The sequence below is a fragment of the Mya arenaria genome, chromosome 16 (genome assembly GCF_026914265.1).
Source record: "Mya arenaria isolate MELC-2E11 chromosome 16, ASM2691426v1".
Taxonomy (NCBI): Eukaryota; Metazoa; Mollusca; class Bivalvia; order Myida; family Myidae; genus Mya; species Mya arenaria.
In genome coordinates this window covers 30,321,124-30,342,312 of record NC_069137.1, presented here as the reverse complement: position 1 = coordinate 30,342,312, position 21,189 = coordinate 30,321,124, and the positions used below count along the sequence as shown (strand labels likewise).

The following is a 21,189-nucleotide window of genomic DNA, read 5'->3' as shown; positions in this document are numbered from 1 at the left end:
AATCTAGTATTCCCCTTTCGTATGTTAGTGGTTTGGTAATCTGGTATCCCCCTCCTGTATTTCAGTGGTTTGGTAACCTGGTATTCCCCTTTCGTATGTTAGTGGTTTGGTAATCTGGTATCCCCTCCTGTATTTCAGTGGTTTGGTAACCTGGTATCCTCCTCCTGTATTTCACTGGTTTGGTAATCTGGTATTCCCCTCCTGTATTTCAGTTGTTCTGTAATCTGGTATTCCCCTTTCGTATGTTAGTGGTTTGGTAATCTGGTATCCCCCTCCTGTATTTCAGTGGTTTGGTAACCTGGTATTCCCCTTTCGTATGTTAGTGGTTTGGTAATCTGGTATCCCCTCCTGTATTTCAGTGGTTTGGTAACCTGGTATCCTCCTCCTGTATTTCACTGGTTTGGTAATCTGGTATTCCCCTCCTGTATTTCAGTTGTTCTGTAATCTGGTATCTCTCTATTGTATTTCAGTGGTTGGGTAACCTAGTTTCCCCCTCCTGTATTTCAGTGGTTTGGTAACCTGGTATTACCCTTTCGTATTTTAGTGGTTTGGTAACCTGGTATCCCCTCCTGTGTTTCAGTGGTTTGGTTGCCTGGTATTCCCCTCCTGTATTTCAGTGGTTTGGTAACCTTGATACCCCTCTCCTGTATTTCAGTGGTTTGGTAACCTGGTATCCCCTCCTGTGTTTCAGTGGTTTGGTTGCCTGGTATTCCCCTCCTGTATTTCAGTGGTTTGGTAACCTGGTATCCCCTCCTGTGTTTCAGTGGTTTGGTTGCCTGGTATTCCCCTCCTGTATTTCAGTGGTTGGGTAACCTGGTATATCTCTCCTATATTTCAGTCGTTATGTTTCCTGGTATTCCCCTCCTGCATTTCAGTGGTTTGCTCATCTGGTATTCCCTGTTGTGTGTTTTAGTGGTTTGGTAACCTTGTTTCCCTCTCGTGTGTTATAATGGTTTGGTAACCTGGTATTCCACTCCTGTTTTCAGTTGTTCGGTAACCTGAGATTCCCCTCTTCTATTTTAGTGGATTTGTCACCCGGTATTCCCCTCTTGTGTTTCAGTTTTTCGGAGACCTGGTATTCCCCTCCTGTATTTCAGTTGTTCGTTGACCTGGTATTCCCCTACTGTATTTCAGTGGTTTGGTAACCTGGTATTCCCCTTTCGTATTTTAGTGGTAAAGTAACCTGGTATCCTCCTCCTGTATTTCACTGGTTTGGTAATCTGGTATCCGCGTCCTGTATTTCAGTCGTTATGTAACCTGGTATCTCTCTCTCTCTGTATTTCAGTGGTTCGGTAACCTGGTATCCTCCTCCTGTATTTCACTGGTTTGGTAATCTGGTATTCCCCACCTGTATTTCAGTTGTTCTGTAATTTGGTATCTCTCTCCTGTATTTCAGTGGTTCGGTAACCTGGTATCCCCCACCTGTATTTCAGTGGTTTGGTAATCTGGTATTCCCCACCTGTATTTCAGTTGTTCTGTAATTTGGTATCCTCCTCCTGTATTTCAGTGGTTCGGTAATCTGGTATCCCCCTCCTGTATTTCAGTGGTTCGGTAATCTGGTATCCCCCTCCTGTATTTCAGTGGTTCGGTAATCTGGTATCCCCCTCCTGTATTTCAGTGGTTCGGTAATCTGGTATTCCCCTCCTGTATTTCAGTGGTTCGGTAATCTGGTATCCCCCTCCTGTATTTCAGTGGTTCGGTAATCTGGTATCCCCCTCCTGTATTTCAGTGGTTCGGTAATCTGGTATTCCCCTCCTGTATTTCAGTGGTTCGGTAATCTGGTATTCCCCTCCTGTATTTCAGTGGTTTGGTAACCTGGTATTCCCCTTTCGTATGTTAGTGGTTTGGTAATCTGGTATCCCCTCCTGTATTTGAGTGGTTTGGTAACCTGGTATCCTCCTCCTGTATTTCACTGGTTTGGTAATCTGGTATTCTCCTCCTGTATTCCAGTGGTTTTGTAACCTGGTATTCCCCTTTCGTATTTCAGTGGTTTGGTAATCTGGTGTCCCCTCCTGTATTTCAGTGGTTTGGTAACCTGGTATCCTCCTCATGTATTTCACTGGTTTGGTAACCTGGTATCCCCTCCTGTATTTCAGTGGTCTGGTTGCCTGGTATTCCCCTCCTGTATTTCAGTGGTTTGGTAACCTTGATACCCCTCTCCTGTATTTCAGTGGTTAGGTAACCTGGTGTATCTCTCCTATATTTCAGTCGTTATGTTTCCTGGTATTCCCCTCCTGCATTTCAGTAGTTTGCTAATCTGGTATTCCATGTCGTGTGTTTCAGTGGTTTGGTAACCTGGTTTCCCTCTCGTGTGTTATAATGGTTTGGTTACCTGGTATTCCACTCCTGTTTTCAGTTGTTCGGTAACCTGAGATTCCCCTCTTCTATTTTAGTGGTTTTGTCACCCGGTATTCCCCTCTTGTATTTCAGTTTTTCGGTGACCTGGTATTCCCCTCCTGTATTTCAGTGGTTCGGTAATCTGGTATTCCCCTCCTGTATTTCAGTGGTTTGGTAACCTGGTATTCCCCTTTCGTATTTTAGTGGTTTGGTAACCTGGTATCCTCCTCCTGTATTTCACTGGTTTGGTAATCTGGTATCCCCCTCCTGTATTTCAGTGGTTTGGTAACCTGGTATTCCCCTTTCATATTTTAGTGGTTTGGTAATCTGGTATCCCCTCCTGTATTTCAGTGGTTTGGTAACCTTGATACTCCTCTTCTGTATTTCAGTGGTTATGTGACCTGGTAAACCCCTCCTATATTTCAGTCGTTATGTTTCCTGGTATCCCCTCCTGTATTTCAGTGGTTCGGTAATCTGGTATTCCCCTCCTGTATTTCAGTGGTTTGGTAACCTGGTATTCCCCTTTCGTATTTTAATGGTTTGGTAACCTGGTATCCCCTCCTGTATTTCAGTGGTTATGTGACCTGGTATTCCCCTCCTATATTTCAGTGGTTAAAAAACCTGATATTCCCCTCCTGTATTTCAGTGGTTATGTGACCTGGTATCCCCCTCCTATATTTCAGTGGTTAGGTAATCTGGTATTCCCCTCCTGTATTCCAGTGGTTTTGTAACCTGGTATTCCCCTTTCGTATTTTAGTGGTTTGGTAATCTAGTATCCCCTCCTGTATTTCAGTGGTTTGGTAACCTGGTATCATCCTCATGTATTTTAATGGTTTGGTAACCTGGTATCCCCTCCTGTATTTCAGTGGTCTGGTTGCCTGGTATTCCCCTCCTTTATTTCAGTGGTTTGGTAACCTTGATACCCCTCTCCTGTATTTCAGTGGTTAGGTAACCTGGTGTATCTCTTCTATATTTCAGTCGTTATGTTTCCTGGTATTCCCCTCCTGCATTTCAGTAGTTTGCTAATCTGGTAGTCCCTGTCGTGTGTTTCAGTGGTTTGGTAACCTTGTTTCCCTCTCGTGTGTTATAATGGTTTGATAACCTGGTATTCCACTCCTGTTTTCAGTTGTTCGGTAACCTGAGATTCCCCTCTTCTATTTTAGTGGTTTTGTCACCCGGTATTCCCCTCCTGTATTTCAGTTTTTCGGTGACCTGGTATTCCCCTCCTGTATTTCAGTGGTTATGTTTCCTGGTATTCCCCTCCTGCATTTCAGTGGTTAGGTAACCTGGTATTCCCCTTTCGTATTTTAGTGGTTTGGTAACCTGGTATCCTCCTCCTGTATTTCACTGGTTTGGTAATCTGGTATCCCCCTCCTGTATTTCAGTGGTTATGTAATCTGGTATCTCTCTCTCTCTGTATTTCAGTGGTTCGGTAACCTGGTATTCCCCTCCTGTATTTCAGTGGTTCGGTAACCTGGTATCCTCCTCCTGTATTTCAGTGGTTCGGTAACCTGGTATCCTCCTCCTGTATTTCACTGGTTTGGTAATCTGGTATCCTCCTCCTGTATTTCAGTGGTTCGGTAACCTGGTATCCTCCTCCTGTATTTCACTGGTTCGGTAACCTGGTATCCTCCTCCTGTATTTCACTGGTTTGGTAACCTGGTATCCTCCTCCTGTATTTCAGTGGTTCGGTAACCTGGTATCCTCCTCCTGTATTTCAGTGGTTCGGTAACCTGGTATCCTCCTCCTGTATTTCAGTGGTTCGGTAACCTGGTATCCTCCTCCTGTATTTCACTGGTTTGGTAACCTGGTATCCTCCTCCTGTATTTCACTGGTTTGGTAATCTGGTATTCCCCTTTCGTATGTTAGTGGTTTGGTAATCTGGTATTCCCCACCTGTATTTCAGTGGTTCGGTAACCTGGTATCCTCCTCCTGTATTTCAGTGGTTCGGTAACCTGGTATCCTCCTCCTGTATTTCACTGGTTCGGTAATCTGGTATTCCCCTTTCGTATGTTAGTGGTTTGGTAATCTGGTATCCCCTCTTGTATTTCAGTGGTTTGGTAGCCTGGTATCCTCCTCCTGTATTTCAGTGGTTCGGTAACCTGGTATCCCCTCCTGTATTTCAGTGGTTTGGTAACCTAGTATTCCCCTTTCGTATGTTAGTGGTTTGGTAATCTGGTATCCCCTCTTGTATTTCAGTGGTTTGGTAGCCTGGTATCCTCCTCCTGTATTTCACTTTTTTGGTAATCTGGTATTCCCCTCGTGTATTTCAGTTGTTATGTAATCTGGTATCTCTCTCCTGTATTTCAGTGGTTCGGTAACCTGGTTTACCCCTCCTGTATTTCAGTGGTTCGGTAACCTGGTATTCCCCTTTCGTATTTTAGTGGTTTGGTAATCTGGTATCCCTCCTGTATTTCAGTGGTTTGGTAACCTTGATACTCTTCTTCTGTATTTCAGTGGTTATGTGACCTGGTAATCCCCTCCTATATTTCAGTCGTTATGTTTTCTGGTATCCCCTCCTGTATTTCAGTGGTTCGGTAATCTGGTAATCCCCTCCTGTATTTCAGTGGTTTGGTAACCTGGTATTCCCCTTTCGTATTTTAGTGGTTTGGTAACCTGGTATCCTATCCTGTGTTTCAGTGGTTTGGTTGCCTGGTATCCCCTCCTGTATTTCAGTGGTTTGGTAATCTGGTAATCCCCTCCTGTATTTCACTGGTTCGGTAATCTGGTATCCTCCTCCTGTATTTCAGTGGTTTGGTAACCTGGTATTCCCCTTTCGTATTTTAGTGGTTTGGTAACCTGGTATCCCCTCCTGTATTTCAGTGGTTCGGTAATCTGGTAATCCCCTCCTGTATTTCAGTGGTTTGGTAACCTGGTATTACCCTTTCGTATTTTAGTGGTTTGGTAACCTGGTATCCCCTCCTGTGTTTCAGTGGTTTGGTTGCCTGGTATCCTCCTCCTGTATTTCAGTGGTTCGGTAATCTGGTATTCCCCACCTGTATTTCAGTGGTTTGGTAATCTGGTATCCCCCTCCTGTATTTCAGTGGTTCGGTAATCTGGTAATCCCCTCCTGTATTTCAGTGGTTTGGTAACCTGGTATTCCCCTTTCGTATTTTAGTGGTTTGGTAACCTGGTATCCCCTCCTGTATTTCAGTGGTTCGGTAATCTGGTAATCCCCTCCTGTATTTCAGTGGTTTGGTAACCTGGTATTACCCTTTCGTATTTTAGTGGTTTGGTAACCTGGTATCCCCTCCTGTGTTTCAGTGGTTTGGTTGCCTGGTATCCCCTCCTGTATTTCAGTGGTTCGGTAATCTGGTAATCCCCTCCTGTATTTCAGTGGTTTGGTAACCTGGTATTACCCTTTCGTATTTTAGTGGTTTGGTAACCTGGTATCCCCTCCTGTGTTTCAGTGGTTTGGTTGCCTGGTATTCCCCTCCTGTATTTCAGTGGTTAGGTAACCTGGTGTATCTCTCCTATATTTCAGTCGTTATGTTTCCTGGTATTCCCCTCCTCCATTTCAGTGGTTTGCTAATCTGGTATTCCCTGTCGTGTGATTCAGTGGTTTGGTAACCTGGTTTCCCTCTCGTGTGTTTTTAATGGTTTGGTAAGCTGGTATTCCACTCCTGTTTTCAGTTGTTCGGTAACCTGAGATTCCCCTCTTCTATTTAAGTGGTTTTGTCACCCGGTATTCCCCTCTTGTGTTTCAGTATTTCGGTGACCTGGTATATCCCTCCTATATTTCAGTCGTTGTTTCCTGGTATTCCCCTCCTGCATTTCAGTGGTTTGCTAATCTGGTATTCCCTGTCGTTTGTTTCAGTGGTTTGGTAACCTGGTTTCCCTCTCGTGTGTTATAATGGTTTGGTAACCTGGTATTCAACTCCTGTTTTCAGTTGTTCGGTAACCTGAGATTCCCCTCTTCTATTTTAGTGGTTTTGTCACCCGGTATTCCCCTCTTGTGTTTCAGTTTTTAGGTGACCTGGTATTCCCCTCCTGTATTTCAGATGTTCGTTGACCTGGTATTCCCCTACTGTATTTCAGTGGTTAGGTAACCTGGTATTCCTCTCCTTTATTTCAGTGGTTTGGTTGCCTGGTATTCCTCTCCTTTATTTCAGTGGTTTGGTTGCCTGGTATTCCTCTCCTTTATTTCAGTGGTTTGGTGACCTGGTATTCCCCTACTGTATTTCAGTGGTTAGGTAACCTGGTATTCCCCTCCTGTATTTCAGTGGTTTGGTTGCCTGGTATTCCTCTCCTTTATTTCAGTGGTTTGGTTGCCTAGTATTCCTCTCCTTTATTTCAGTGGTTTGGTAACCTGGTATTCCACTCCTGTATTTCAGTGGTTTGGTTGCCTGGTATTTCTCTCCTTTATTTCAGTGGTTTGGTTGCCTGGAATTCCTCTCCTTTATTTCAGTGGTTTTGTCACCCGGTATTCCCCTCCTGTATTTCAGTGGTTTGGTAACCTGGTATTCCCCTACTGTATTTCAGTGGTTTGGTAACCTGGTATTCCTCTCCTTTATTTCAGTGGTTTGGGAACATGGTATTCCTCTCCTTTATTTCAGTGGATTGGTAACCTGGTATTCCCCTCCTGTATTTCAGTGGTTTGGTAAACTGAGATTCCCGTCTTTTATTTTAGTGGTTTTGTCACCCGGTATTCCCCTCTTGTGTTCCAGTTTTTCGGTGACATGGTATTCCCCTACTGTTTTCAGTGGTTTGGTAACCTGGTATTCCCCTCCTTTATTTCAGTGGTTTGGTTGCCTGGTATTCCCCTCCCGTATTTCAGTGGTTTTGTAACCTGGTATTCTCCTCCTTTATTTCAGTGGTTTGGTAGCCTGGTATTCCTCTCCTTGATTTCAGTAGTTTGGTAACCTGATATTCCCCTCCTGTATTTCAGTGGTTTGGTAACCTGGTATCCCTCTCCTGTATTTCAGTAGTTTGGTTGCCTGGTATTCCCCTCCTGTATTTCAGTGGTTTGGTAACCTGGTATCCCTCTCCTGTATTTCAGTGGTTTGGTTGCCTGGTATTCCCCTCCTGTATTTCAGTGGATTGGTTGCTTGGTATTCCCCTCCTGTATTTTAGTTGGTTGGTTGCCTGGTATTCCTCTCCTTTATTTCAGTGGTTTGGTTGCCTGGTATTCTCCTCCTGTATTTCAGTGGTTTGGTAATCTGGTATCCCTCTCCTGTATTTCAGTGGTTTGGTTGCCTGGTATCCCTCTACTTTATTTCAGTGGTTTGGTAACCTGGTATCCCCTCCTGTATTTCAGTGGTTTTGTTACCTGGTATTCCTCTCCTTTATTTCAGTGGTTTGGTTGCCTGGTATTCCCCTCTTGTATTTCAGTGGTTTGGTTGCCTGGTATTCCCCTCCTGTATTTCATTGGTTTGGTAACCTGGTATCCCTCTCCTGTATTTCAGTGGTTTGGTTGCCTGGTATTCCCCTTCCGTATTTCAGTGGTTTGGTAACCTGTTACATGTACTCCCCTCTTGTATTTCATTTATTTTGTGACCTGGTATTCCCCTTTTGTATTCCAGTGGTTTGATAACCTGGTATTCCAATTCTGTATTTCAGTTGTTCGGTAACCTGGTATCCCCCTCTGGTATATCAGTGGTTTTGGTTAGCTGGCATTCCCCTGCTGTATTTCAGTGGTTCTGTAACCTGGTGTCACCCTCCTGTATTTCAGTGGTTCGGAAACCTGGTAACCCCCTCCTGGTGGGACGATCTATGGCTGAATGAGGGTTTCGCCAGTTACGTTGAGTACATGGGAGTGGACAATCACCACCCAGAGTGGAGAATGGTACGTCATGTTAACATTACAGTACGTATTTTAACTCCTGCACACAGGGCTAAAGACGATCAATTGTGACTTGATATTTGTCTTGCTCCTTTGACAAATTATCCATCAGGAAAACGATCGGCCAAATAAGGCCAAAGACCTCTACAACTACAAGATTTTAATCAATAGGTAAAAGTTCGTTAAATAACTAGTCCAAGACCTAATATATTTGGTATGTAGCATTCTCTGATTCTCTTCAAGTCAATGACCTTTGATTTATGGTATGTAACATCCAATGATTCTCTTTAAGTAAATGACCTTAGTAAATGACCTGCTAGTCAATGACCTTAGATTTTTGGTATGTAACATCCTCTGATTCTCTACAATTCTAAAACCTTAGATATTTGGTATGTAGCATCCACTCATTCTCTACAAGTCTAAGACCTTAGATTTTTGGTATGTAGCATCCTCTGATTCTCTACAAGACAAGACCTTACATATTTGGTATGTAGCATCCACTGATTCTCTGCTAGTCAATGACCTTATATTTTTGGTATGTAGCGTCCTCTGATTCTCTACAATTCTTAAACCTTAGATATTTGGTATGTAGCAACCCCATGTACTATACAAGTCTTAGACGTTATGTATTTGGTATGTAGCAACCCCAGATTCTCTTCAAGTCTTAGACCTTATGTATTTGTTATGTAGCAACCCCAGATTCTCTATAAGTCTTAAACCTTATGTATTTCTAATGTAGCAACCCCAGATTCTCTACAAGACTTAGACCTTATGTATTTCTAATGTAGCAACCCCGGATTCTCTACAAGTCTTAGACCTTATGTATTCCTAATGTAGCAACCCCAGATTCTCTACAAGTCTTAGATGTTATGTAGTTCTAATGTAGCAACCCCAGATTCTCTACAAGTCTTAGACCTTATGAATTTGTTATGTAGCAACCCCAGATTCTCTTCAAGTCAAAGACCTTGTGTATTTGGTATGTAGCCACCCCAGATTATCTACAAGTCTAAGACCTTATGTATTTGGTATGTAGCAACCCCAAATTCTCTACAAGTCTAAGACCTAATGTATTTGGTATATAGCAACCCCAAATTTTCTACAAGTCTAAGACCTAATGTATTTGGTATATATCAACCCCAGATTATCTACAAGTCTAAGACCTTATGTATTTGGTATGTAGCAACCCCAGATTCTCTACAAGTCTAAGACCTAATGTATTTGGTATGTAGCAACCCCAGATTCTCTACAAGTCTAAGACCTAATGTATTTGGTATATAGCAACCCCAAATTCTCTACAAGTCTTAGACCTTTTGTGTTTGGTATGTAGCATCCTCAGATTCTCTACAAGTCTAAGACCTTAGATTTTTGGTATGTAGCATCCTCAGATTCTCTACAAGTCTAAGAAATTATGTATTTGGTATGTAGCAACACCAGAGTCTCTACAAGCCATAGACCTTAGATGTTTGTTTTGTCGCAACCCCAGATTCTCTAAGAGTCTTAGACCTTATGTATTTGGCATGTATTAAGCCAAGATTGTCTACAAGTCTTAGACCATATGTATTTGGTATGTAGCAACCCCAGATTCTCAACAAGTCTTAGACCTTATGTAGTTGGTACATAGCATCCTCAGACTCTTAACAAGTCTTAGATCTTATATATTTGGTATGTAGCAACCCCAGATTCTTTTCAAGTATTAAACCTTCTGTATTTGGTATGTAGCAACCCCAGATTCTGTACAATTCATAGGCATTATGTATTTGGTATGTAGCAATCCCAGATTCTCTACAAGTCTTAGACCTTATGTTTTTGGTATGTAGCAACCCCAAAGTCTCCACTAGTCTAAGACCTTATGTATTTTGTATGTAGCAACCCTAGATTCTCTACAAGTCTTCAACTTTATGTATTTAGTATGTAGCAACCCCAGAGTCTCTACAAGTCATAGAACTTAGATGTTTGTTATGTCGTATTCCCATATTCTCGGCATTTCTTAGACCTTATGTACTTGTTATGTAGCAACCCCAGATTCTCTTTAAATCTTATACCTTTTGTATTGGTATGTAGCAACCCCAGATTCTCTACATGTCTTAGACGTTATGTATTTGGTATGTAGCAACCCCAGATTCTCTACAAGTCTTAGATCATATGTACTTGGTATATAGCAACCCCAGATTCTCTACAAGTCTTAGACCGTATGTATTTTTATGTAGCAACCCCAGATTCTCTTCAAGTGTTAGACCTTATGTATTTCTAATGTAGCAACCCCAGATTCCCTTCAAGTCTAAGACCTCATGTATTTGGTATGTAGCAACCCCAGATTCTCTAAAAAGCTAAGACCTTATGTATTTGGTATGTAGCAACCCCAGATTCTCTTCAAGTCTAAGACCTTATGTATTTGGTATGTAGCATCCTCAGATTCTCTATAAGTCTTAGATCTTATGTGTTTGGTATGTAGCAACCCCACATTCTCTTCAAGTCTTAGACCTTATGTATTTGTTATGTAGCAATCCCAGATTCTCTTCTAGTCTTATACCTTATGTATTTGGTATGTAGCATTCTTAGATTCTCTACAAGGCTTAGACCTTATGTATTTGGTATATAGCAACCACAGATTCTCTACAAGTCTTAGACCTTATGTATTTCTAGTGTAACAACCACAGATCCTCTACAAGTCTTAGACTTTATGTTTTTCTAATGTAGCAACCCCAGATTCTCTACAAGTCTTAGACTTTATGTATATGGTATGTAGCAACCCCAGAGTCTCTACAAGTCATATTCCTTAGATGTTTGTTATGTCGCAACCCCAGATTCTCTACGTGTCTTAGACCTTATGTATTTGGCAGATATTAACCCCAGATTCTCTACAAATCTTAGATCTTATGTATTTGTTATGTATTAACCCCAGATTCTCAACAAGTCTAAGACCTTATGTATTTGGTATTTAGCAACCCCAGATTCTCTACAAGTCTTCGACTTTATATATTTGGTATGTAGCAACCCCAGAGTCTCTACAGGTCATAGACCTTAGATGTTTGTTATGTCGCAACCCCAGATTCTCAACATGTCTTAGACCTTATGTATTTGTTATGTAGCAACCCCAGATTCTCTTCAACTCTTAGACCTTATGTATTTGGTATGTAGCAACCCCAGATTCTCTTCAAGTCTTAGACCTTATGTATTTGGTATGTAGCATCCTCATATTCTCTACAAGTCTTAGATCTTATGTATTTGGTATGTAGCAACCCCAGATTTTCTTCAAGTCTTAGACCTTATGTATTTGTTATGTAGCAACCCCAGATTCTCTTCAAGTCTTAGACCTTATGTATTTCTAATGTAGCAATCCCAGATTCTCTACAAGTCTTAGACCTTATGTATTTCTAATGTAGCAACCCCAGATTCTCTTCAAGTCTTAGACCTTATGTATTTCTAATGTAGCAACCCCAGATTCTCTACAAGTCTTAGACCTTATGTATTTCTAATGTAGCAACCCCAGATTCTCTACAAGTCTTAGACCTTATGTATTTGGTCTATAGCAACCCCAGATTCTCTACAAGCTTTGACATTATGTATTTGGTATGTAGCAACCTCAAAGTCTCTACAAGTCTTAGACCTCATGTTTTTGGTATGTAGCAACCCCAAAGTCTCTACAAGTCTTAGACCTTATGTTTTTGGTATGTAGCAACCGCAGAGTCTCTACAAGTCTTCGACTTGATGTATTTGGTATGTAGCAATCCCAGAATCTCTACAAGTCATAGACCTTAGATGTTTGTTATTTTGCAACCCCAGATTCTCAACATGTCTTAGACCTTATGTATTATTTATGTAGCAACCCCAGATTCTCTTTAAATCTTATACCTTTTGTATTTGGTATACATGTAGCAACCCCAGATTCTCTACAAGTCTTAGACGTTATGTATTTGGTATGTAGCAACCCCAGATTCTCTACAAGTCTTAGACCTTATGTATTTGATATGTAGCAACCCCAGATTCTCTTCAATTCTTAGACCTAATGCATTTCTAATGTAGCATCCCCAGATTCCACTTCAAGTGTTAGACCTTATGTTTTTCTAATGTAGCATCCCCAGATTCGCTTCAAGTCTTAGACCTCATGTTTTTGGTATATAGCAACTCCAGATTCTCTTCAAGTGTTAGACCTTATGTATTTCTAATGTATCATCCCCATATTCTCTTCAAGTCTTAGACTATATGACTTTGTTATGTAGCAACCCCAGATTCTCTTCAAGTTTAAGACCTCATGATTTGGTATGTAGCAGCCCCAGATTCTCTACAAGTCTAAGACCTAATGTATTTGGTATTTAGCAACCCCAGATTCTCTACAAGTCTTAGACTTTATGTATTTGGTATGTAGCAACCCCAGAGTATCTACAAGTCTAACACCTTAGATATTTGCTATGTAGCAACCCCAGATTCTCAACAAGTGTTAGACCTTATGTTTTTCTAATGTAGCAACCCAGATTCTCTTCAAGTCTTAGACCTTATGTATTTGGTACGTAGCAACCCCAAAGTCTCTACAAGTCAAAGACCTTATGTTTTTGGTATGTAGCAACCCCAGATTCTCTACAAGTCATAGACTTTATGTTTTAGGTATGTAGCAACCCCAGAGTCTCTACAAGTCTTAGACCTTATGTATTTGGTATGTAGCAACCCCAGATTCTCTACAAGTCTTAGACCTTATGTATTTGGCATGTATTAACCCCAGAGTCTCTACAAGTCATATGCCTTAGATGTTTTTTATGTCGCAACCCCATATTCTCAACAAGTCTTAGACCTTACGTATTTGGTATGTATTTACCCCAGATTCTCAACAAGTCTTAGATCTTATGTATTTGGTATGTAGCAACCCCAGATTCTCTTCAAGTCTTAGACCTTATGTATTTGTTATGTAGCAACCCCAGATTCTCTTCAAGTCTTAGTCCTTATGAATTTGGTATGTAGCATCCTCAGATTTTCTACAAGTCTAAGACCTAAGATATTTTGTATGTAGCATCCTCAGATTCTCTACAAATCTTAGACCTGAGGTATTTGGTATGTAGCAACCCCAGATTCTCTTCAAGTCTTAGACCTTATGTATTTGGTATATAGCAACCACAGATTCTGTACAAGTCTTAGACCTAATGTATTTGGTATGAATCATCCTCATATTCTCTACAAGTCTAAGACCTTAGATATTTTTTTATGTAGCATCCTCAGATTCTCTACAAGTCTAAGACCTTAGATATTTTGTATGTAGCATCCTCAGATTCTCTACAAGTCTTAGACCTTATGTATTTGGTATGTAGCAACCCCAGATTCTCTTCAAGTCTTAGACCTTATGTATTTGGTATATAGCAACCACAGATTCTGTACAAGTCTTAGTCCTAATGTATTTGGTATGAATCATCCTCATATTCTCTACAAGTCTAAGACCTTAGATATTTTTTATGTAGCATCCTCAGATTCTCTACAAGTCTAAGACCTTAGATATTTGGTATGTAGCGTCCTCTAATTCTCTACAAGTCTAAGACCTTAGATATTTGGTATGTGGCATCCTCTAATTCTCAACAAGTCTAAGACCTTAGATATTTGGTATGTAGCATCCTCAGATCTCTTCAAGTCTAAGACCAAAGATATTTGGTATGTAGCATCCTCAGATGTCTACTTAGACCTTAGATATTTGGTTTCTCTTCAAGTCTAAAACCTTAGATATTTGGTACTTACGTAGCATCCTCTAATTCTCTACAAGTCTAAGACCTAGTTGTACCACAACAAATAACTTGTATTTTTAGGAAATTGTTATAGAACAAAACAATGTTTTTATTAGTAATACCAAACATACCGAAACTGTAAGATGTTTTGTGCAGTTTCATGTGATTTGAAACTTAGTCAAGCATATTTTGTTAACAGAAATGTTATTCCAGTTCTGATCATGCATAAGGGTATATCCAATATCATTTTGAGCTCATTCTAAGTATATTTATAAAGTTCTAAGTTGCTCAGCTGTCCCGTTACCACTTTGCCGTGGACAAGATTTTTGTCGAAACAGTTTTACTGCCATGGTAAAAACATGCACTTTGACGTAAATACGATGGGTTGTGTGTATTAGTTGAAAGTGTTTCACGTCTCCCTACAGTTCGAGCAGTTCGTGGTTGAGGATCTCCAGGACGTGTTTGATTTTGACGGCCTCATTTCCAGTCATCCAGTCTACGTACCAGTCTCGCATCCGGACGAGATCAACGAGATCTTCGATAGGATTTCGTACGCCAAAGTGAGGCTACACCTTTTTTAATTTACTTGAAAAAAAACCCACCATATATAACTGTATTGTGCATTGTAGTGTACACGGATATGAAATTGCTTCGGGTTTCCGAGTGACGCTAAACGTTAACGTTGTTCGTATACAAAGTCGTATTCCTTCCTCGATTAATAATTTATTTTGAATTGCAGCACACTGCTTTATGTTAATATTTGTAATAATAATTAATATATCGGTTACAGGGCGCCTCAATTATCCGCATGATGAGGTTCTTCCTTGGGGATGATACCTTCCAGAGAGGACTGAGTGTAAGTTGGATAACATTCACAGACAAGGAACATGATAGGACGGATTGACATATTCACCTTCTTTCATCGACGGACAAGCACAGTGAATAATTTACATCAAGCAAGAGGGATAGCACTGTTTTACATATATCATTTATGTAGATAAGAGTTTATAGTTTGCAAGCGTAAACGTTTATATAAAACTGAATAGCTTTTGATCGTAGGGATAATTTACGAAACATGTCCTTTTAAAAGTACATGTACTGTTATTGTTTAACCAGAACTATTTTCTCATATCGACAACTTCTTTGTTCTCTTTGTGCAGAACTACCTGAGCAGCCGTGCATTTGGTGCGGCCTTCCATGATGACCTGTGGTTTGCCCTGGGAAATGTAAGTTATGTTACATACGGTTATCATAATGACATGGCGGTGATGAAGATAATTTGACATTTTATCGATTATAGAAGTTAACACAATATGTATCCGTGTACGTACATAATTACAGCAATCCATCGCGGACGGTAACGCTATTCAAAATGTGAAGGAAGTAATGGACACGTGGACGCTGCAGATGAACTACCCGACCGTGCACGTGAAACACATGCAGAAGGGGCAGGTAACACTCACCCAGAGTCGCTACCTGCAGGACCCCGACGCCAAAGACCCCGGAAAATACACCTCACCATTTGGGTAGGTAGAATAGATGTCGGTGTCCATGCAATGGCGTAAAACGGTTAAGTTGATTATGCAACAAACATGTACACTTATCTTAGTATGACCATCAACATTTCAATTTGGTAGTACATGTACATTGCATTCAAGGATTTGAAAAAAAGTATTTCAAAATTACTATATCACTGATATATACCGTCTTTTATGTCATCGGTATTTTTCTTGCCCTTACTTTATTTGTTAAAGCTAAAGGGAGCTGCTGTGTATTGTTTCCCCATCACTACAGTGCCATAGCTCAAACGTCAATAATTATTTCACTTCAGTTACAAGTGGAAGATTCCATTTACATTCACAACCAGCAACATGCCCGAGTTCAACGTCAAGTCAAATGACGTCATCATGATGAATGAACTCACTCGTAAGTAATCCAAACTGCATGCGTATAAGTACATATAAAAATACATGTAACTGATGATGATGATGTTCATATAAACATTGCAGTAATGCACCAGTCAATTGGAACCACGCCCCCCCCCCCATATTCGGGGGTATACCGGGGAAATCGGGGGAAATGGGCCGTGTTTTTGCATACCAGGTGGCCCCCCAGACCGGGGGGGGGGGGGTACAATTGACTGGTGGTACATAACTGAACCATGTGTGGTGTCTTCATACTTACATTTATGTATTTTTGAAAAAAAAGTTATGTTTGTTTATCAAACCTACCTGTGTTATTTTTAATTTATCTTACCAACCTGTGTTTTGTTTGTTAACTAACCTGTCTGTGTTATAACCTCGTCAATCGTCGTTTCAAAAATATATTTTAAAAAATAGTATGAGGAATTCGATCGCCTCTGTATCAACGTTTATATAAAATGCAAAATATTTTTTTATTCCCTTAATTTGGATTCCGCATTTAACGACAAGCTTTACAATTTGAAGATAGTGTGAGTAACCCGTCTATCCCTCAACCGGGCACGGGAAACTGGGTGCTTGGAAATCCGATGCAGTACGGATATTACCGAGTGAACTACGACGAAGGCAATTGGATTAACCTTATTCGGCAATTGGAATCGAATCATTCCGTAAGTACAGTGTCGAATTAGTTTTTGCAGTTAAAGATATGCAGACAATTCAAGATGTTAATTGATATTTGGTACCCATTCTTATTTAAGATCTGTTAATTTTAAAGAAAAATGAATTATCTGTTTTAAGAGGAAACTTTAAATGTGAAGAAGAAACGCATTTCAGAAATAAAACCTTCTAACATTACAGGTAATTCCTCCCATCAATCGAGCCCAGATTATCAACGATGCGTGGTCGTTGGCCAAGTCAGGGGACTTGGACATGTCAATAGCCCTACAGTCGATCAATTACCTCGGGAATGAGGAGGACTACATCCCTTGGAGCGCAGCCACTGGCCAGCTAGCATTTGTGAGCTCCATGCTGGCCAGACATCCGCTGTTCGGAGCGTTTTCGGTGAGAAGAATTTTTAGGAAGTTCAAATAGATAAACAGATATAAGGAATAAGAATTTGCTGATTATTGGCGAAAAATTGAATATCTACAGCCAGTTGTATAAAACTGGTTAAGTCTTTAGTTTGGTAATAGTGATTTTGTTCGGTTAATCATAGGGCCAAATATCGCCAAAAAGCCTCCATCCCCGGGAAACCTGCAAAGTCCACTTCGCATTTGTATAGAAGGTATTTTCATTCTAGACAATCTTCACGAGCAAACTTTCAGAGAATATTTATCCTGACAAAATACGATCCGGGTAGCCGCAAAAATGTGTTTACAGTCTTTTATTTCTAGAATATTTTACAGGACGAACCATTGTTCTCTTTTCGGTATAATTTTCAGATTAGATCTGCTTTCAGTTTTTCGTAATATAAAATAAACGTTTTACGTGAAAATTAGTCTCATCGTCAATGGATAATAGTCATTGAACAAGAGCAGTTTTGAAGCGCCGAAGAAAACAATTATGTTTTAAGTATATCAATGTTTGGTGCACAACATTTTAAAGATGTTGTCGCGAAAAAATCAGCACTAAAAGCAGAAAATTTAATCTTTTAAAAGTAAAAAGACAGTGTTCTAATTTTCTCAATTTTTGAAATTATCACGCTTATTTTCCCGCCATTGAAAAAGCACAGGCAGTGAAATTATTTTGAAAATATTTATTGATTAGGAAATATAATCTGAAAATAAATTCTAACGAATTAAATAGTTGAAATGTGCAAGTTAGCCTAAAATAACCTGTGGATAACTTATCCAAGCTCGATACATTTGGCTGCAGACAGACTTGTCACTTAGCGACTTGAATATCTTAATGAGAAAGGATAGAACACAACAGCAACCGGAGGCATTCATGAAGCGATATTATACAATGATAGTTTTGGAAGTTTATGTGCGGGCTGATGCAATAAACCATTTGTAAACTTTTGATTTTCCACTTTGTTGTAACAATATGAATACCTGTAAACCCTATAGCATCAACACTTTCCCTCCTCGAATTTAAAACCAGAGACATAATAATAATACGATACATAATCGTGTGATTCATTTATTTTAGCATTTCATGAGAAACAAGACGCAGAAAATCTTCGATGATCTCACGATGAACAACACCGACGCATCTCACCTCGAATCGTAATATAAGACCAGAAAGATTATATAAAATCTCATTTTCTTAGACAAATATATGATATGTCATATAGGAGCAAGCTACTTGAAGTGAAACTCTTGTTTAAAATTAATACATACACATGTTTAACAAACATAAATTTTGAGTGATAAACCTTTAACTAAATAATGCATTAATGGAAAATATTAATTACTGATAACAAGATTGTAACCATGCATTTAATAGATTGAAACGCAAAAATATTAAATGATTGGTGAGTGCTAAAATATTTACTGTGGCTACTATCGTCCCATAATGTAGAAATACCGTGTGTTTTTTGCACATTTCTTTCAAATTAAACTCGGTATCCTTCATAAGAATCATTGTTTTCGACGTTTATTCATCCGTTTTGGTATATTAAATCAATTGTACCAATTGTGGTAAATCTTATTTGGGAGCAAGAGTCCATCTTTAACATGTGTGACATCATACCATACTTATGTTTCGATAGTTAGCTTTCAAAGTTGCTAAGGTCATACTGTACCAACTGTCTGTTCAGTCTATTATATGAGCAATTCTACTTACAGCTAACCAGATTTCGCGCATATATTACTAATACGTTAGCTTCGCTACAAAGTCTTATCTTTGTGAATACTGAGACACTTCAGATTTCTGACACAGTTATGTTCCCCATCAGTAAAATATATACAAACTTAATGATTACAGGTACATGCGGTCGACCATCAGCGGCCTGGCCTGCGAATACGATATCGACCAATGTAAAACAGAGAGCACGAGGCTGTTTGCAGAGTGGATGGGGAACCCGGAGAAAAACCCGTAAGTTGATTCCCTATTAGATTTCTGTGAGCTGTGAGCTTTTCTTAGATTATCCATGTCCAGCAGAGAACAAGATGGTCTTAATGGACTAAGGTTCCCTTCTACAGCATGCCCGGTGAGTATGGACTAAGGTTCCCATCTGCACCATGCGTCGTAGGTTTGGATTAGTATGGTGTTAGGTTCCCCTGTGTAGCATGTGGATTTGTATGGAGGTAGGGTCCCCCGCGTAGCATGTGGATTAGTATGGAACTAGGGTCCCCTATGTAGCATGTGGATTAGTATGGAGGTAGGCTCCGCTGTGTAGCATGTGGATTTGTATGGAGGTAGGGTCCCCTGTGTAGCTTGTGGATTAGTATGGTGCTAGGTTCCCCTGTGTAGCATGTGGATTAGTATGTTGCTTGGTTCCCCTGTGTAGCATGTGGATTAGTATGGTGCTAGGTTCCCCTGTGTAGCATGTGGATTAGTATGGAGGTAGGTTCCCCTGTATAGCATGTGGATTTGTATGGAGGTAGGCTCCCCTGTGTAGCATGTGAATAAGTATGGAGGTAGGGTCTCCTATGTAGCATGTGGATTTGTATGGAGGTAGGGTCCCCTGTGTAGCAGGTGGATTAGTATGGAGGTAGGCTCCCCTGTGTAGCAGGTGGATGAGTATGGAGATAGGGTGCCCTATGTAGCATGTGGATTTGTATGGAGGTAGGCTCCCCTGTGTAGCAGGTGGATTAGTGTGGGGGTAGGTTCCCCTGTGTAGCATGTGAATTAGAAAGGAGGTAGGCTCCCCTGTGTAGCATGTGGATTAGTATGGAGGTAGGGTTTCCCTGAGTAGCATGTGGATTAGTGTGGAGGTAGGCTCCCCTGTGTAGCATGTGGAATTGTATGGAGGTAGGCTCCCCTGTGTAGCATGTGGATTAGTATGGAGGTAGGCTCCCCCGTGTAAAATGTTGATTAGTATGGAGGAAGGGTTCCCCGTGTAGCATGTGGATTAGTATGGAGGTAGGGTCCCCTGTGTAGCAGGTGGATTAGTATGGAGGTAGGCTCCCCTGTGTAGCAGGTGGATGAGTATGGAGGTAGGGTGCCCTATGTAGCAGGTGGATTAGTGTGGAGGTAGGGTGCCCTATGTAGCATGTGGATTTGTATGGAGGTAGGCTCCCATGTGTAGCATGTGGATTAGTATGGAGGTAGGGTTTCCCTGAGTAGCATGTGGATTAGTGTGGAGGTAGGCTCCCCTGTGTAGCATGTGGATTAGTATGGAGGTAGGGTTTCCCTGTGTAGCATGTGGATTAGTATGGAGGTAGGCTCCCCTGTGTAGCATAGGGAATTGTATGGAGGTAGGCTCCCCTGTGTAGCATGTGGATTAGTATGGAGGTAGGCTCAACTGTGTAGCATGTGGATTAGTATGGAGGTAGGGTCCCCCGAGTAGCATGTGGATTAGTATGAAGGTAAGGTCCCCCGTGTAGCATATGAATTAGTATGGAGGAAGGGTTCCCAGTGTAGCATGTGGATTAGTATGGAGGTAGGGTCCCCTGTGTAGCATGTGGATGAGTAAGGAAGTAGGGTTCCACTGTGTAGCATGTGGATTTGTATATAGATAGATCCCCCTGTGTAGCATGTGGATTAGTATAGAGGTACGTTCCCCTGTGTAGCATGTGGATTTGTAAGGAAGTAGAGTCCCCCATGTAGTATGTGGATTAGTGTGGAGGTAGGGTCCCCCGTGTAGCATGTGGATTAGTATGGAGGTATGTTCCCCCGTGTAGCATATGGAATTGTAAGGAGGTAGGTTACCCCGTGTAGCATGTGGATTTGTATGCAGGTAGGCTCCTCTGTGTAACAGGTGGATTAGTATGGAGGTAGGCTCCCCTATAAAGCATGTGGATTTACATGAAGGTAGGCTCCCCTGTGTAGCATATGGATTTGTATGGAGGTAGGTTCCCCCGTGTAGCATGTGGATAAGTATGAAGGTAGGTTACCCTGTGTAGCATGCGTATAAGTATGGAGGTAGGGTTCCCCTGTGTAGCATGTGAATTTGTATGGAGGTAGGCTCCTCTGTTTAACAGGTGGATAAGTATGGAGGTAGGGTCCGCCGTGTAGCATGTGGATTAGTATGGAGGTAGGGTTCCCCTGTGTAGCATGTGGATTAGTATGGATGTAGGGTTTCCCTGTGTAGCATGTGGAATTGTATTGAGGTAGGTTCCCACGTGTAGCATGTGGATTAGTATGGAGGTAGGGTTTCCCTATGTAGCATGTGGATTTGTATGGAGTTACGGTCCCCCTGTGTAGCATGTGGATCTGTAAGGCGGTAGGGTCCCCTGTGTAGCATGTGGATTTGTAAGGAGGTAGGCTCCCCTGTGTAGCATGTGGATTTGTATGGAGTTAGGTTCGCCTGTGTAGCATATGGAGTAAAGAGGTAGTG

General features: G+C 41.0%; 1 protein-coding gene across 4 annotated transcripts in view; it reads left to right on the top strand.

Moving 5' to 3' along the window:
• The window catches only part of LOC128222483 (aminopeptidase N-like), a 114,458-nt gene that overhangs the window by 63,896 nt on the left and 29,373 nt on the right, over window positions 1-21,189 (top strand). For all 4 annotated transcript variants that reach the window (XM_052931507.1, XM_052931508.1, XM_052931505.1 and 1 more), the window contains exons 10-19: window positions 8,009-8,122; window positions 14,247-14,381; window positions 14,612-14,677; window positions 14,982-15,047; window positions 15,163-15,347; window positions 15,653-15,747; window positions 16,269-16,411; window positions 16,602-16,805; window positions 17,895-17,971; window positions 18,672-18,782. In XM_052931507.1, coding sequence (XP_052787467.1) covers window positions 8,009-8,122; window positions 14,247-14,381; window positions 14,612-14,677; window positions 14,982-15,047; window positions 15,163-15,347; window positions 15,653-15,747; window positions 16,269-16,411; window positions 16,602-16,805; window positions 17,895-17,971; window positions 18,672-18,782 — 1,196 coding nt within the window. The remainder of the gene's footprint in view (window positions 1-8,008; window positions 8,123-14,246; window positions 14,382-14,611; window positions 14,678-14,981; window positions 15,048-15,162; window positions 15,348-15,652; window positions 15,748-16,268; window positions 16,412-16,601; window positions 16,806-17,894; window positions 17,972-18,671; window positions 18,783-21,189) is intronic.